The following is a 16,229-nucleotide window of genomic DNA, read 5'->3' as shown; positions in this document are numbered from 1 at the left end:
CCTGGGAGGGGCCGGGGGCGCCCCCACCGGCTCCACGCAGGCAGGCAGGCAGGCAGGCGCTGAGCTTCCTCCTCCCTTCTCCGCAGCTGCTTCCCTGACATCTCTGCTCCAGCCAGTGCGGCCTCCTACCCCCACGGGCAGCCCGCGATCCCCGGCTCCAGCGGGGTCCATCACCTGAGCCCCCCTGGGGGCGGACCCTCCCCGGGGCGCCATGGCCCCCTCCCACCCCCGAGCTACAGCGCCCCACTCAACTGCAACAACAACAACGGCATGGGGGCCGCTCCCAAGCCCTTCCTGGGGGGCTCTGGGCCCCCCATCAAGGCGGAGCCCAAGGCTCCCTATGCCCCAGGGTGAGTGAGGGCAGGGAGTGTGGGGGCGGGGTAGGACGCAGGGGCCCGGGGCAGACAAGGTGTGGGGCCAGTGACTGTGGGTCTGGGAGGTGCTGGCCAAGGCCTGGCAGTGGGGATCGGGCTGCCCTGGGGGTAGGCGAGGTGCGGGGAGGACCAGGGCCAGGCTGAGGAGGGACGGCCAGCTTTGGGCTGAGGCAGTGCGCGGCCACGGAGGGTTCTGAGCAGGGGAGGGATGAGGGCTGATGTAAGTGCTAGAAAAATCTCCAAGAGAGCCGTGTGGAGAGCGGGGCAGGGAGGGGGTGAGTCTGGAACCGCCACTGTTTACATTCAGGGGAACAGCTGCACACCTGCGCGGGCACCTAGGACGCCCAAGCCCCTCCCCGCACCAGGCCCACCACCCACGCGAGCTTTCAGCCGTGATTTCTCAAGGCCCCAGGGAGTTGGCCACCAGCTGCTGGGCTTTGGCACCTGAAGTTGGTGCAGATGTCAGGACCCTACCTGAGCCAGCCCCCGGGGTCCTGCCCTCCTCTCCGGGGAGTTCACATCTGCGCCTGACCCATGGGCTCAGCCTGGTTCCAGAGCCGCCAGCCCAGCCAGACTGCAGGGCAGCTGGGGCACAGGCTCACGGGGAGAAGCAGGGAGCTGGGGTCTGCTGGGCTCTGCAGAGGGGCTCAGCGAAAGTTCTGGGTTCCCCAGCCTGGGGGCAGAGGGCAGGGGACCCTGTCTCTGGTTAGAAGGATAATAGAGCGCTGGCAGCACGACACGGGGCAGGCAGCCTGGCTCCATCCTTGGCTCCACTGAACCAACCTTCTGGGTGCAGACCCACTGCCTTGGTAAGGGCCTTGGTACCCTGGCCTGTAAAGTCAGCGCAGAAGCTTATGCCCCCGAGCTATGGTGACAAGCAGGAGGGAGCACAGAGGAAGCACTGGGGGGACAGGCACTGTTCCCTCTGCGACCCCTCAGAGCAGAATTTGGGCAAAACACCGAGGCCACTTCCCAGAGAAACACCCAGGGCCACCCATGACCCCCACCCCCTCCAGGCCTTGTTCTAGATGGTACACAGTGGCACCTCCCTCCCGCAGTGGACTCTTCAGTCTAGCTCTGGAGGGAGTTACTCATCAATAAATGACCAAGCGGGAGTTCCTGTCGTGGCGCAGTGGAAACAAACCCGACTAGTATCCATGAGGTTGCCAGTTCGATCCCTGGCCTTGCTCAGTGGGTTAAGGTTCCTGCATCGCTGTGAGCTGTGGTGTAGGTCGCAGATGAGGCTTGGATCCTGCGTTGCTGTGACTGTGGTGTAGGCCAGAGGCTACAGCTTTGACTTGACCCCTAGCCTGGGAACCTCCATATGCCACAGGGGTGGCCCTAAAAAGACCAAAAAAAAAAAAAAAAAAAATCGCCCAATGAAGGGCTCGTGAGCACTATGGGGAGGGAGAACCCGAGGTCCTATGGACGTGGAACATTTGATTATAGGGACCAGAGGGTGTGAAAGACCTTTGCACAAGGCCGCTGTCAGGGCAGCTCAGGGAGCAGGCGGGAGATGGTGGATAAGGAGCTGGAGAGGCCCCCGTCCGCCCGCCAGGCCTCTGGGGCCTCGGCAGGGCCCCAGTCCCCGTCGCTTTTTCCTGCCATCCTCACACGGCATGTGGGTCTGGAGTGGGAGCTCATCCCGGGGAGCTGGGGGATCCTGGAATCAGTCCAGGGCTGTGTCCATGATGGCTTGGCCGCCTGGAGACGCTGCCCAGGCATGGTGGTGGGCGGCCTCTCCCCACGTGGGGTCGGGGATGGCCAAAGGACCAGATCCCCGCGTGGCCGCAGCCTCCCCCTCTGGGCCATGCAGGACGTGTTGACCTCTCCGAGTTGGGTTTGTTCTTTTGCCTGAACCACTGATAAAAACAAAACCTGCAAGGAAAAAAAATAAGCCCAAGCCTGGCGAGCTGGCTCCCTGCCCAGCCACACCTGCCTGAGGCAGGGCAGCCCCTCTGGCCACCCACCACAGTCTCCAAGGCCCGGCCCCTGAGGGCCTCCTGGAGTTTCCAAGAAGTAGGGTTTCCGTGGGTGCAAGAAAGGAGGAGCTGGCCTGGCCCTTTGGTCTGGGGGGGGCGGTTCTCGGATCCTCGTGCCGTCGTCAGGGACACTGGTGACAGCCAACCCCCCTCCCAAGTGCCCTGTAGGTCTGAGGGGACACTGGGCAGGAGCCCAAGGCCCCCCACCCACAAGTCAGCCCTAGACCCTGCCAGGCACCCCAAGGTGGTCGATATAGAGAAATGCCCATAAGGGGGTGGCGGTGTGAGGGCACCTCGATGGCTCCAGCCTCTGGCGTCTCTGGGACCTTGCCCGCAGAGGAGTGGCCCGGCTGGAAGGCAGGGGCTCAGGTGTCCATGCAACCGCCCCTTCCTCTCGCTCCACAGCACCCTGCCAGACTCTCCCCCAGACTCGGGCTCCGAGGCCTACTCCCCCCAGCAGGTGAATGGTGAGTCCAGCGGGCAGCGCCCTCCCCCTCTGGGATTTGGGCAAGTGGTTGGGGCGGCCTTATCGGGAGGGAGGGAGCGAGGGAGGGAGGGGGCCAGCGGCCGCCCAACAGGCCCAGATTATCGCTGGTCAAATACTCCCCGGCGCTAGCTATTGTTTCCCCGTGGGCGGGTGGGGAGCCTGGCTCTGCCTCTGAGCAAGTGTCCCTGCTGGTGATGCCACCCGCCTGCCCGCCTGCGCCATCATGGACGCGCCCTTCGGCGGTAAGTGGGGACGGCTGGGGAAGGCTGGGTGCAGCCTGAGCACAGGCCTCGCCGCCCAGCCAGGCCCACCTCAACTTGGGGGGCACTCCGGGGTGCAGTGGCCCCCCGGTGGCCAAGAGCAGAAGGCTTGCGGGCAGCCAGTCTCCCCACAGCCCAGAGAGGGTCAAGAGTTCTGTTTATCTTACCAAAAACATCTCTGGAATGCCTCCTGGGGAACAAAGGGAGCTGGGGCCTCCCCCCTCAGGCTGGGGGGCTGGCCCCTGGGAGCCCAGTAGAGGGGCTGCCGGAGGGAGGAGGGCTCCCCACAGGGCTGCGCTGGGGGTCCTGGGACCTTCTTGTGGTCCAGAGGCTGGAGAGGAGAGCCTTGGGATGTGGGACCTTCCCTGGGAAGCTGGGCTGGGCCTGGCCTCGGGGAAGGAGCTGGCTCGGATGGGGCCAAAGGCCGCCCACCCCCTGGACAGGGTCTGGCCTCCCCGCCCAGGCCTGTAGTGACCAGCCTCCAGGCTGCCCAGCCTCCTCCCACGTGGAATCAGTGGGAGGGCAGCCCCCCAGGCCAGGCTCAGAAGGGGGTGGGAATCAGGAGACCCCGCCCAGGGGAGAGCGCGTGCCCCGGAACCTGGGCGAAGTCGGTCTCTGATGTCTGCCCACCCTCTCTCCCGTAGACCCCCATCTCCTGCGTACCATCACCCCTGAGACCCTCTGCCATGTGGGGGTGCCCTCCCGCCTGGAGCACCCGCCCCCACCTCCAGCCCATCTACCAGGCCCCCCACCGCCGCCACCGCCACCGCCGCCACCCCCGCCGCCACCCCCGCCTCACTACCCCGTCCTGCAGCGAGACCTGTACATGAAGGCCGAGCCCCCGATGCCCCCCTACACCGCCCTGGGGCAGGGGCTGGTGCCCACCGATCTCCACCACACCCAGCAGTCCCAGATGCTGCACCAGCTGTTGCAGCAACACGGAGCCGAGTAAGGGTTGGCCGGCTTTCCCTGGGGGCGGAAGATGGGCTGGGGGTAAGGTGGGGGAGTGCGCAGGGCAGTCGCGGGCAGGATCGAGATGGAGGTTGGGATGGGGACGAACCCAGGAAGGGCAGAGGCTCTGAGCCCAGGAGGTGGGGGTCAGCATGTGTATATGTGTGTGCCCAGCAACATATCAGGGATTTACAGCCACGGCCAAGTGCTGGCAACCATGTTATTTGATGGGCATGGCCGTCCTCATTGCCCAGATGGGTAAACCGAGGCTCTCGGTGGGGCAGGCAGGGGGGAATGCTTGCCAGGTCATGGAGATAGGAAGGGGCAGAGCCAGGACGTGAACCTGGTGTCTTACCCAGACACCGGTGACTTTCCAACCACCATGGAGTCCTCAGGCTCCTGAGAAGGTTCTAGGCAGAGACCCAAGCTTCAGATCTCGACCCACGTAGTCGTCTTTTTTTTCTTTCTTTTTTTTTAATGGCTGCACCTGCAGCATATGCAAGTGCCCAGGTTACCATCGAATTGGAGCTTCAGCTGCCAGTCTACACCACAGCCACAGCAACACCGGATCCGAGCCACATCTGCAACCTACGTCGCATCCTGCGGCAACACTGGATCTGGCACTGTGTTGGGTTCTTAACCCGCTGAGCCACAATGGGAATGCCCACAGCATTGGCTTTTTATCTGTTTTGCACATTGAGATTTTAGGAAAGATTTCATTCAAGGAAAGAGCAGACAGAAGGGGAGGGGGTGCTGTGTGGCCCTCAGACCTTCAGCTCCCTTCCCGGGAAACTCTTTCCCAGCCTTCGTGGCCCAGGCCCTTGGTGGCTTGTTTCTAAGTATGGAGGCTCTTCTCCCACTATAAAGGGTGACACTAAGAATGACACCTTGGGGAAGGGACAGATTCATTCATTCCATGAACGATTCTGAGCCCTCTGTGTGCCAGGCCAGTTGCTGGTTGTGTTGGGGACAACACAGACAAGTGTGGGTCCTGTCCTCCTGGGTTCCACGGTCTGGGGGCTAGGGAGGAGGGATAGAAACGGAGAAGGAGGAGTTGCCATTGTGGCTCAGTGGGTTAAGAACCCGACTAGTATCCATGGGGATGAGGGTTCGATCCCTGGCCTCGATTAGTGGGTTAAGGATCTGGTGTTGCCTTGAGCTGCGGCAGACGCGGCTCAGATCTGGCGTTGCTCTGGCTGTGGTGTAGACCAGCAGCTGCAGCTCCGAATCGACCTCTAGCCTGGGAACTTCCATATGCCACAGGCGTGGGCCTAACAAGGAAAAAAAAGACAGAAAGAAAAGAAACAGAGTGATAATAAGAGTGATGGGGGAGCACCGTGGAGGTAGGTGCAGCCATGGGCTTCCTGTAGGAGGTGTCTGCTGGGCTAGGCGTATCCTGCTGAAACAGGGTGGAGAGGGGATCGGAGGTATTGTCCAGCGGGAGGGGTCTTGGGGAGAGCCAGCCCACCATGGTGCACCCCTGTGTTCCCCCAGGCTCCCCACACACCCCTCCAAGAAGAGGAAGCACTCCGAATCACCCCCCAACACCCTCAATGCCCAGATGCTGAACGGAATGATCAAACAGGAGCCCGGGACCGTGACGGCCCTGCCCCCGCACCCAGCTCGAGCCCCATCCCCACCCTGGCCTCCCCAGGGCCCGCTCTCACCCGGGCCTGGCTCCTTGCCCCTCAGCATCGCCAGGGTCCAGACGCCACCTTGGCACCCACCAGGTGCACCCTCACCAGGTACGCACCCAGCAGGTGCACCCTCACCAGGTACATGGCTGGCCTGCTCAGCCTTTCAAGTTGGGGAGTGGGGCCCATGGCCGTTCCCTCTCGCCAGGTCTCCTGCAGGACAATGATAGCCTCAGTGGCTCCTACCTGGACCCCAACTACCAGTCCATCAAGTGGCAACCACATCAGCAGAACAAGTGGGCGACGCTGTACGATGCAAACTACAAGGAGCTGTGAGTGATCTGTGCCACCCCCCAGCCCCTCCCGGTCACCCATCTGGGGAGCCCCAGCCCATGCCCTAGCCCATCACGATCCCAGAGCAGAGCTGAGAGCACACTGGGTGCACAGAAGAGCAGACAGGCTCAGGGCAGCGTTAGGACTGACCCTCAGGGTTCCTGACTCCCGAGCCTGCCCGAGGCCGCCTTAAGAAGGAGGTGCCCTCCAGGGAGGGGAGCGGTGGGTGGAGGGGTGTTTCTGGCTCCTCCTCCCACTCCACCTCCTCCACTCGCCTCCCGCTTTCCAGGAAGGTGGCCGGAAGCTGAGTGTCAGCAAGGCCCTTCCAGCAGCCCCCTCCCTGGAGGGGAGGGGTGAGTGGAGGGGAGGGAGGACCAGGTCAGAGGCTGCCCGGGCAGGGCTAGCTCCCCGTCAGCACCCACCCGTGTGGATTCAGCTCCCTGGATCCTGGCCAGGAGCGCTCTGGGACCACTCCCCTGACTCCCACAGGCCAGAGAGGGGTGAGAGCATGGCTCACCATCAACTCACTTTGGACACTGCCAGGCCTGGGTCACAGATGAGACCAGCCTCCTAGAGTCAGGCCTCCCAGGCTATATGGGATTGTTAGCCAGAGGCCTGAAGGGCTGGGTGGCAGGGAGGGTGGGGGTGGGGGTAAGGAGGGTGGTGTCTGGCTGATTTAGTTAGTGGCTCTAGGGTCCCTCGAGGGTCTTTGGATGTCCAGCCCCATGGCCCCTGGTCAGGATCCCCATTCTTACTTCTTGGGCCAGCCCTGTCACCACGGGTCCCAAGGCCAGGAAGTTGGCAGCTGAGGCCCCCCGTGTGGCTCAGGCACTTCCTGGGTGTTCCCTGGGATCAGGCTGGTGGGTGGAGCCCAGGGAGGGAGCAGTAATGAGCCCCGGGCCTTCCTATAGATGCCAGCCACACCCAAGGGCCTCTCCCCACAAGTTCGGAAACTTTCCCCCTGCCCAGCCTCCTTCGGACAGGCCCTGGGCATCAGGGGGCCAGGGTTGGGATGGGCCAGCAACCACCTCCTTTCTTGTCACCTGAAGAGTCCCACAAGGGTCCAGACTTGAAACACCTTCCCAGTGGTAGAGGGGTAAACTGGGGCCGAATCCAGCCTGCCCAGTGTGCCCCCTGCCCACCCGGGGGAGACGGAGGAGGCAGAATGAGGATGTCTGGGGGCTTGAGCAAGCCGGTGGGCAGGGGCCGGCCAGTGCCGAGCCGGCGCCTGGTTCCACCGTTTCCATGGCAACCAGCTGTCAGGCGCAGTGAGGCTCCGCAGACGCATCCCCTCTCACCCCATCTCCCCTGAGGGAGGGGGCTCCGGGCAGCCTTCTGGGAAGGAGCCAAGTGTGGTGAGGGGCCGTCAGGCCCCCTCCTCAGGAGTTCCGTCCTGTCTGGCCGGCCTCAAGGGTCTCGCCCAGCCTCCCCATCACCAGGGCGGGGTGGTCCCAGGCACGCAGAGGGACGGCCATCGGCCGAGGCGATGGCAGACCTGCGCTCACATCCTCCTGGGGACTCAGTGTCCATTTCTGAGAAGTGGGGCAGCCCCGAGAGCGGGTGGAGGATGGGGGTCCCAGACAGGCCACTGCTTTGGGACGCAGGCCCATGGGAGGGCCTGGGCGACGCGGGCCCGGCGTCGGGGGCCTCGGCTGAGCACCCTCACCTGCCCCCAGGCCCATGCTCACATACCGCGTGGACGCCGACAAGGGCTTCAACTTTTCGGTGGGCGACGACGCCTTCGTGTGCCAGAAGAAGAACCACTTCCAGGTGACCGTGTACATTGGCATGCTGGGCGAGCCCAAGTACGTCAAGACGCCCGAAGGCCTCAAACCCCTGGACTGCTTCTATCTGAAGCTGCACGGAGTGAAGGCAGGTCTGGGGGCGCGGGGAGGTGGTGGGGGCCGGAGGGCAGGGGGAGGGGACAGACCCCAAGGCCAGGTGAGTGTGCCCTGGGCGGTCTCCTCAGGGCTAAGACCAGCCCCTCCCCCACGCCCGCCTTTCCTCCCGGGCCTGGCCTTGAACTGGCAGGCTCCTCAGCTCTGTCTTTGTTCCACTTCCTGTTTTTTCTCCATTCTGCGACCCCCCAAGTCTGCGCCCCCAGCGGCTGACCCCCTTTGGTCAGCAGCTGCGGTGCCACATCCCAGAATGAACTCCCTGCAGACTTGCTCCTCCTGGGCACCCTGGGACTGGGGGTCCAGGGCCCTGCTTACATCCGGGGCCCGCTTGCCCACCCCTCGCGGTGCACCCGGCCCTGCTGGCCCCCTAGGACGTCCCTCGATCTGGTCCCCTCCTCGCCTCCCTGCCTCTGCCTGGACCAGACCGTCCCCGCTCCTTGTCTGAAGTTCCGGAAGCTTCCACCGGGGCTCTGATGCTGTCTCCTCTTGGGACACGGGCGGGCCCGACACTCCTCACTCTTCCAAGGCCCCCAGGACCCCATGTCCCCCACCCCAGCAAAGCCCTGACGTCTAAGCCGAGCCTGAACAGGCCTTTGGGACCCCACCCTCACCCCATCCTCGCCACCGGCTGTGCCCAGTCACCGCCCTTGCCTCCCCTCAGGCAGCCCCTTTCTCTGGGAGGCCCTCCTCTCCTGGCTGACCACTCCTTGACCTTGGCCGTGCACTCTGCCACGTCCCCGAGGGCACCTGCCCCGAGGCCCCTCTTGACTTGAGGCCCCCCCTCCCCTGCCGTCCCCCAGCACCACCATGGTGGCGGTCCATGTGCATCCCATGAGCTCCCTGGGGGCTGGCCCGGGGTGGCCCCTTCAGCGTTGTGAGTGGGGCCTGGTGTTGGTGTGGCTCAGCCAGGGCCCGTGGAGGAGTGGACGGGGTGGGGGTATGGGACGGGATCTGGGGAGTCAGTGAGTCTGGGTGTGAGGGGGTGTTTGCGGAGGTCGGTTTGGGGCGTGTGCCCAGAGGTGGCGTGGGTGTGGGGCTGTGGGGTGTGCCGCCACGGAGGAGAAGGCGTTTGTGGGCCGAGGGGAAGGCGGGGCCTCCGTTTCCAGCCAGGCCCCGGGCCGAGAGGCTGAAGGCCGGCAGGGCCAGGTGGAGAGCTGGGGCCGCGAGGTGCCATGTCCTCTGTCCCTCCCTCAGCTGGAGGCACTGAACCAGTCCATCAACATCGAGCAGTCACAGTCAGACCGAAGCAAGCGGCCCTTCAACCCTGTCACGTGAGTGTCTGACCCATGGGGAGTGGTACCCAGCAAGGTTCACCCTGGCACTGGCCCGGGAGCTCAGGGCCGTGTACCTCCCCTACACTGCTGGCCCCAGTGCCCCACTGCGGCCTGGCTCTCAGCGGCCCCTGTCCCTGCCCCCTGAGCACCTGCCCCTCCCTCTGCAGGGTCAATCTGCCCCCTGAGCAGGTCACGAAGGTGACCGTGGGGAGGCTGCACTTCAGCGAGACCACGGCCAACAACATGCGCAAGAAGGGCAAACCCAACCCCGACCAGAGGTGAGCAGGCTGGGCCGTGGCCCCGGAGCCCCTCCGTTTCTGAGGACGAGGGGCAGGAGGGTGACACCCCAGGTAGCGTGCCAGGCACAGAGTCCCACAGACTGACCCATTTTCCAGAGGAGGGACCTGAGATGCAGAGCCTTTAAGGACTTAAGGATGGGAGCGCAGAAGCCTGGCTTCCTAGCTGTGGGCTCTAAGGAGCTTCCGCCCCCTAGTGGAGACTCGTGTTCCTTCTCTCTAGGATGGAGGGTTAAGGTCCTCTTCCTGGGGTGTTGGGAGCCTAGGGGAGGTGACGGAGGGGGCAGTTTGGTGCACTATACACCTGACCTAGAAAGGGAAGCAGTGTGCACGTGGGACAGTGAGTGCCTCTAAGACCCCTGTGTGCCTCAGGTACTTCATGCTGGTGGTGGCCCTCCAGGCCCACGCACAGAACCAGAACTACACGCTGGCCGCCCAGATCTCGGAACGCATCATTGTGCGGGTGAGGGCCAACTCCCCCCAGGGGGCTGAGAGTCTTCCCAGACCTGGGAGAAACAGCACCCGTGAGAAATAAGGGAATCGGGAGCTGCCGTGCTGATCCTGCGGGGCACCTGCTGTGTGGCCTTGGGCAAGGTTCCCACCCTCTCTGGGCCACAGTGTCTCCTTCACAGTAAAGTGTGGAGGTGGCTAGGACCTAGTGGCTTCCTGAGACCCCACAAATGACTGAAAGTTGCCACAGTGGGAGGGATAGTTTAAGATGGGCGTGCTGGGGTGAGGAGCTCTGGCCAGAGCTGGAGGGGCGGCTGCGGAGTTTCCACCTTAAGCAGGGCACTGCAGGCCCCCCATCCCCCAGGACTGACCGACCCCCAACTCGTGCTAGGCCTCCAATCCAGGCCAGTTTGAGAGTGACAGCGACGTGCTCTGGCAGCGGGCGCAGGTGCCCGATACCGTCTTCCACCACGGCCGTGTGGGCATCAACACGGACAGGCCCGACGAGGCGCTGGTGGTGCATGGCAACGTCAAGGTCATGGGCTCGCTCATGCACCCCTCGGACCTGAGGGCCAAGGAGCACGTGCAGGAGGTGGGGGCGGGGCTGGGGCGGGGACAACGGAGCGACGAGGGGGTGGGGCCTCGGGGGCGGGGTTGCTCGTGTGGGCGGGGCTATGTAGGGGCGGGGCTGCCTGGGAAGGCTTTAGGGGTGGCTGGCCCTGTATCTGGATCCCTCGACCCTGGTAGCAGGGTCTCCCCTCCACACTGCTGCCTCCGGACAGGCCCAGGACGGGGCGAGGTGGGGGACGTTCAGTTCGGCCCTGGCTCTCGCGCAGGTGGACACCACCGAACAGCTGAAGAGGATTTCGCGCATGCGGTTGGTGCACTACAGATATAAACCGGAGTTTGCCGCCACTGCCGGCATCGAGGCCATGGCGCCAGAAACGGGTAAGGACCTACCTGTGGGATCTGGGATCTGGGAACCCAGTAACTTCAGCCCTCAGTGAGCCCGCCCCTGTCCCTGTCCTCTTGAAACCCTACTGCCAGGAAGCCCTTCCCCTGACTCCTGGGACCCCGCTCCCCCTCTCCCCCGGAATCCCAGCCCTCTTGTAGACCTGCCCTGCAGTCCCTGGTCCCTGGCCCTTTAGCACTGGAAGTCTGGGAATTGCAGCCCTGGGATCCTTGTTCCTTTGGTCCCTAGATGAATCCTGCCTTTATGCTCCTGGATCTCTGCTCCCTTCCCCCTGGATCCTTACGCGTAGGAGTGGGTTCCTCCTCCCAGACCAGGGAACCCCACGCCTTGATCCCTGGAACTCCGACCCTGTTCCTGGGAGCCCCTTGGAGCCCCTTGCTTTAGGTTATGCTCTGGATTATGGTGCTGGGGGCAGTGCTCCCCTCCCCCACCCCCCCTGCACACCTGGCTTATTCCTCCGCAGGTGTCATCGCCCAGGAGGTGAAGGAGATCCTGCCCGAGGCCGTGAAGGACACTGGCGACGTGGTCTTTGCCAATGGGAAAACCATAGAGAACTTTCTGGTGGTGAACAAGGTCTGTGGCGCCGGGCAGCTGGAGGGCGTTGGCTCCCTCCATAGAGCCTGGGGGCGCTGAAGCGCAGAGGGCGGGAGCAGCCCCTCCATCTCACAGGCTGCTTCCAGGGAGAGGTGGAGGTGGGAGGTGTGTGAATGGCTGTGTGATCCAAGGCCAGGGGAACCTCACTGAGGGTCAGCTTCCTCCCCTGCAAAAGGAGGGTAACTATGGTTACCATTAAGAGGTGCTCACAAGGTTATCGCAAAGCTTAAACGTGTGGCTTATCGTGAGGTTGAGGTTTGTAACCTACCTGGCATGAGGCTGGGCACCAGTGAGCATGTACTATATTTTGGCCTCTGCTGAAGTCTGAGGCGCGGTGCTCATCAGAGGCGGAGCTCATGGCGGGAGCTCTGAGGGACAGTGGGTTCTGACCACGGGTGGGGAGAGGTGCAGGGGTGGGATGCTGTTGGGAGGCAGGCACAGGGATCCTGGGGAGCTGAGGCTGGACGGGAAGGAGGAGAGGCTGGCCTGGGGAGGGAGCCGCCAAGCCTCCCCTCCTGCTCCACGTGGGCGGGTAGCCTGGGGCTCCCAGGGGCCGACTGTGCCCTTGACCCTGGCCCATTGCCCACGCAGGAGCGCATCTTCATGGAGAACGTGGGTGCTGTGAAGGAGCTGTGCAAGCTGACAGACAACCTGGAGACGCGCATCGATGAGCTGGAGCGCTGGAGCCACAAGCTGGCCAAGCTGCGGCGCCTCGACAGCCTCAAGTCCACAGGCAGCTCGGGCGCCTTCAGGTGGGAGCTCGGGGTGGGGGAGGGCAAGACCCCCTTCCTTCCCAGAGGCCCCTCTGACCCTGGCCCTCTTTGCTGCAGCCATGCAGGGAGCCAGTTCAGCCGGGCAGGCAGCGTCCCCCACAAGAAAAGGCCCCCCAAGGTGGCCAGCAAGGTGAGGGGAGGTGGGCATGCGGGGCAGGGTGGACCGACTGGGGCCTCCTCATCCATGTGGCCTCCCTTTGCCCCTTGCTCTCCAGGCTCACTGACTCCAAGCGCTCCCCCCACTCCCGTCCTGACCCTCCAGCTCTCCTGGCCCCCAGTTTCTCCTTCCTCTCCCTCTGCACCCCTGAGGGGAGGAGCAGGCGCCCCCGTACCCTACCTCCAGCAGAGCCCACAGTGGGCAAGCCCATGGGATCCCTAAGTCTGGGCCTTTTCTGCTTCTCCCCTTTGCTCTCCGTCCTTAGTCATCGTCTGTGGTCCCAGACCAGGCCTGCATCAGCCAGCGCTTCCTGCAGGGAACCATCATTGCCCTGGTGGTGGTCATGGCCTTCAGGTGACCTGTCCCCCAGACGTCGGGGGCGGTGGGCTGGGGGAGTCGGGCTGCCCACGGGCTCAGGCCTGAGGGAAGAGTAACACGTGGCCCGGGAGATGAAGTGGCTGAGGTCTCGGGGAAGGAGGGAGGCTGCCTTGTTCTGTCGCGTCCCCCTGGGGCTGGGGAGACCCGCTCACAGGCGTCCCTTGGGAGCCCAGCCCCGGGGACCAAGAACCACGGGCCCTGCCCTGGAGAGAGGGCGCCCATGGCGGGGGTTCCAGCGCTGACAGTGGCTCTTTTCTGTGGCTCCCAGCGTGGTGTCCATGTCCACACTGTACGTGCTGAGCCTGCGCACCGAGGAGGACCTGGTAGAGACCGATGGGTATGTCCCTGGAGGCCTGGCTGCCGCCCCTGGTCCGGCCAGGTGGGGCTTCGGTGGGCAGCCCAGGGTCAGAGGGGCCGTGGAGCCAGTCTCTTCTAAAGGGGGTTCCGCCTCAGGCTCTCAGCCTGCGGGGAGTAGGTGGGGCAGGGGTGGGAAGCGCTGCCTGGAGCAGGAGTAGCTGTTGCCTAGGCCTTGCTGAAGCAGGTGCTTCTCCTGGCCTAGCCAGTGCTCCTCCAGGCAGCTGGGCCCCTGAGGGGCAGGGACATCTGAGGGGCCTGGGTTAGAAAGGCAGGAGGGAGGGTCGGGAAGCGGGGGAGGGGGGCGGGGGCTGGGCTCTTCTGCCCACTCTCGGCCTCAGCCTTGGGCCACCTCTGACTGTGTCTCTCTCTCCCCTCCCCTGTGCCTGTCTCCCCGCCCCTTTTCCTCTCTGCTGCCCCTTAGCTCTTTTGCCGTGTCCACTTCCTGTCTCCTGGCCCTGCTCCGGCCCCAGCACCCTGGGGGGAGTGAGGCCATGTGCCCATGGTACGTGTCTGGCCCGAGCCCTCTCCCTCCCGCCTCTGCCTCCTGCCTCCTTTCTGCCTTCCTCGTCCGACTCCTCGCGTCCCTCCTGCCTCCCCGGGACCCCCAGCCCCCTCTGAGCTCAGCCCACCCTTCCCCAGCAGGTCCAGCCAGAGCTTTGGGACCACTCAGCTCCGACAGTCCCCTGTGACCACTGGGTTGCCAAGCACACAGCCCTCCGTGCTGCTGGGTGCGTGCCTGGGGTGGGTTTGGAGGGATGGGAAGGGGCGTGGCGGCTGGGTTCTGGGTGCGGGGCCCTGCTGCCCCCACTCTGGCTCACGCTGTCTCTGGTTTCCTCAGTGACCACCGGCCTGCCCGGCTTGGCCCCAGCTCCAGCCCTCCGCACCTTGGACCTGTGCTCCAGACACCCTTGTCCCGTCGTCTGCTGCTCCTCCCCCAGCCCCAGCCCCATCACGGACCCCAGTCTTGGCCCCAGCTTTCATCCCGGCCACGGTCTCAGCCCCAGCCCCAGCCCCTCCACCAACCGCTCAGGTATGGCTGCGTTGGAGCCAGGGTTTGGGTGGAGGGTTTTTTATGTGAGTCCTGAGAAAGGGCCCGCAGTCTCACTGGTTGCGGGGTGTGGGGTCTGGTCTCCTGGAGCCCAGAACGAGGCTCTGGAGAAAGCTTGGGGGTTTCCCTTGAGGAGACCAAGAGATAGATGGAGGTCCCCCAGAGTCTGGGGCGGGGGTGGGCCTAGAGACAGCTGGGCAGGAGGCAGCCGTGCCTCTTCTCAGTCTGTGCCTGGTTCTCTCCACAGGCTCCAGCCAGATGGCCCTGCTACCCGTCACCAACATCAGAGCCAAGTCCTGGGGCCTGTCAGCCAATGGCATTGGCTACTTCAAGCGTCCAAAGAGCTCGGACCCTATGGCCAGCCCCGTGGTCCCCTTTCCTGGGGGCCAGGGCAAAGGCAAGAACAGCCTCGGCCTTGGTCTCCATGGCCGAGGCCGCCGAGGGGCCCCCCAGCCTGGCCTGAGCCCTGCTCAGCCCACTCAGGCCCGGGACCAGCCAGGTACCTGCCCTCCCCTCTCCCCCGCTCAGTCCAGCCGAGCAAGGCTCACTTCAGCCCATCGCCAGAATACCTGGGCACAGACATGTCTCTCCACAGACCTTCGCTGAGCCTCGCCAAGTCCCAGGCGTCAGGCAGGCCAGGAGCCTTACGTAGGTCACCTCACTTAGTCCTCGCAGCACTCCTGTGAGAAGGGAACTGTCACCATTGTTCAGATGAGGAGACGGAGAGCCGTGAAGTGACTTGCCCAGGGTCATAGGCCTGTGAGCGGCAGCGCGGGAACCTGATCCCAGATCTGCCTGGCTCCAGGGGCTGGCTCCTTCGGATTCACCAGGCCAGGGCAAGGAGGCGATGCATAGACCCCCTCTCCCCCTGCCAGTTTTCTAAATCCCAGACCTTTGGTTTTGTTTTTTTTTTTTGTCATTGTCTTTTTAGAGCCACACTCGCAGCATATGGGAGGTTCCCAGGCTAAGGGTCCAATCGGAGCTGCAGCTGCCGGCCTGCACCAGAGCCACAGCAACGTGGGATCTGAGCCACGTCTGTGACCTACACCACAGCTCACAGCAACCCTGGATCCTTAACCTACTGAGCGAGGCCAGGGATTGAACCCGTGTCCTCATGGATAGTCATCAGATTCATTACCGCTGAGCCACGATGGGAACTCCTCAAACCTTTGGTTTTAGCAAAGCTAGAGAACCCTTATTGTAGAGGTTTTCAAACTGGGTTCCTCTCAGGTGTCCCAGGGGCGGCCTTGGGGGTTGAAGGGGAGGCCAGGCACCTTGCTGGCTTTAACCGAGCAGCACCTCTGCTCTCAGTATCTCTTGCCTCCTTATCACCTTTCATCTGATGGGTTTTCTGGCTTAAAGAAAAAAAAAAAACCAAAAAACCCCAAAACGCTTAGAAACTGTGGCTTGCTGAGATTGAAGTTCAAAGTGATGGGGAAACCCCATGGGGCAGGTGCTTACCAGGCAGCCGTTTCCTGGGCCCCTGCTCTATGGCTTGTTCTGTATAGGGCACCAGGGTGATGAAGACAGATGTGCCCTGTCCCCAAGGGCTCACAGACACGAAAACAGCAGTGGCGTGAGGCTCTGAGGGGGACACGTGGGCAGCTTGCCGACTGGGGAGGGCACAGAATCTGGGCTGAGGTCGGGAGGTGAGCAGGGGAACCTTCCCTGGAGGAGGGGACATTGAAGCTGGGAGGCAGACCTCAGGCTCATGGGAACTCGGTAGTCCTAGGGCTTCTGGGGCAGATGGCGGTGTGACCCCAGCCACCGTGGGAGTCTGGCAAGACAACCTGAAACTTATTCATACTAAAGTGTGAATGACTGATCCAAGTCAAGCAAGGAAAGTATTGGCTGCTTCTCACTTGTACCCTTGTCACCCTCTTTCCTGCCCCAACCCAACGGCCTCTCTCCTTGCAGACCCAGTGCCATCTCTGACCTCCATCCAGGTGCTGGAGAATTCGATGCCTATCACCTCCCAGTACTGTGCTTCAGAGGATGCCTGCAGGTGGG

General features: G+C 63.6%; 2 protein-coding genes across 8 annotated transcripts in view; both read left to right on the top strand.

The window, feature by feature from the left end:
• Positions 1-16,229, top strand: part of FADS2 (fatty acid desaturase 2) — a 228,374-nt gene that overhangs the window by 77,193 nt on the left and 134,952 nt on the right. The window lies entirely within an intron of this gene.
• The window catches only part of MYRF (myelin regulatory factor), a 34,720-nt gene that overhangs the window by 13,403 nt on the left and 5,088 nt on the right, over positions 1-16,229 (top strand). Inside the window, exons 3-23 of one of the 7 annotated variants that reach the window (XM_005660812.4) lie at positions 87-350; positions 2,762-2,823; positions 3,748-4,051; positions 5,549-5,799; positions 5,897-6,020; positions 7,698-7,893; positions 9,114-9,190; positions 9,361-9,471; positions 9,862-9,952; positions 10,331-10,531; positions 10,776-10,887; positions 11,376-11,485; positions 12,098-12,258; positions 12,337-12,409; positions 12,702-12,790; positions 13,083-13,151; positions 13,593-13,673; positions 13,814-13,899; positions 14,010-14,201; positions 14,467-14,718; positions 16,137-16,224. In XM_005660812.4, the coding sequence (XP_005660869.3) occupies positions 87-350; positions 2,762-2,823; positions 3,748-4,051; positions 5,549-5,799; positions 5,897-6,020; positions 7,698-7,893; positions 9,114-9,190; positions 9,361-9,471; positions 9,862-9,952; positions 10,331-10,531; positions 10,776-10,887; positions 11,376-11,485; positions 12,098-12,258; positions 12,337-12,409; positions 12,702-12,790; positions 13,083-13,151; positions 13,593-13,673; positions 13,814-13,899; positions 14,010-14,201; positions 14,467-14,718; positions 16,137-16,224 (2,994 nt within the window). Of the gene's footprint in view, positions 1-86; positions 351-2,761; positions 2,824-2,953; positions 3,086-3,747; positions 4,052-5,548; positions 5,800-5,896; positions 6,021-7,697; positions 7,894-9,113; positions 9,191-9,360; positions 9,472-9,861; positions 9,953-10,330; positions 10,532-10,775; positions 10,888-11,375; positions 11,486-12,097; positions 12,259-12,336; positions 12,410-12,701; positions 12,791-13,082; positions 13,152-13,592; positions 13,674-13,810; positions 13,900-14,009; positions 14,202-14,466; positions 14,719-16,136; positions 16,225-16,229 lie in introns of those variants that run through there. The other 6 variants (XM_085010906.1, XM_085010907.1, XM_085010909.1 and 3 more) reach the window with 6 other exon arrangements.

This window comes from Sus scrofa, chromosome 2 (genome assembly GCF_054392235.1).
Source record: "Sus scrofa isolate SSC_HxYL_T2T_F1_AM1 chromosome 2, Sscrofa_HxYL_maternal_Yorkshire_Landrace_v2.0, whole genome shotgun sequence".
In the NCBI taxonomy this organism is placed as follows: Eukaryota; Metazoa; Chordata; class Mammalia; order Artiodactyla; family Suidae; genus Sus; species Sus scrofa.
Note: the sequence above shows the minus strand (reverse complement) of the source record. Positions and strands in the feature narration are given on the sequence as shown.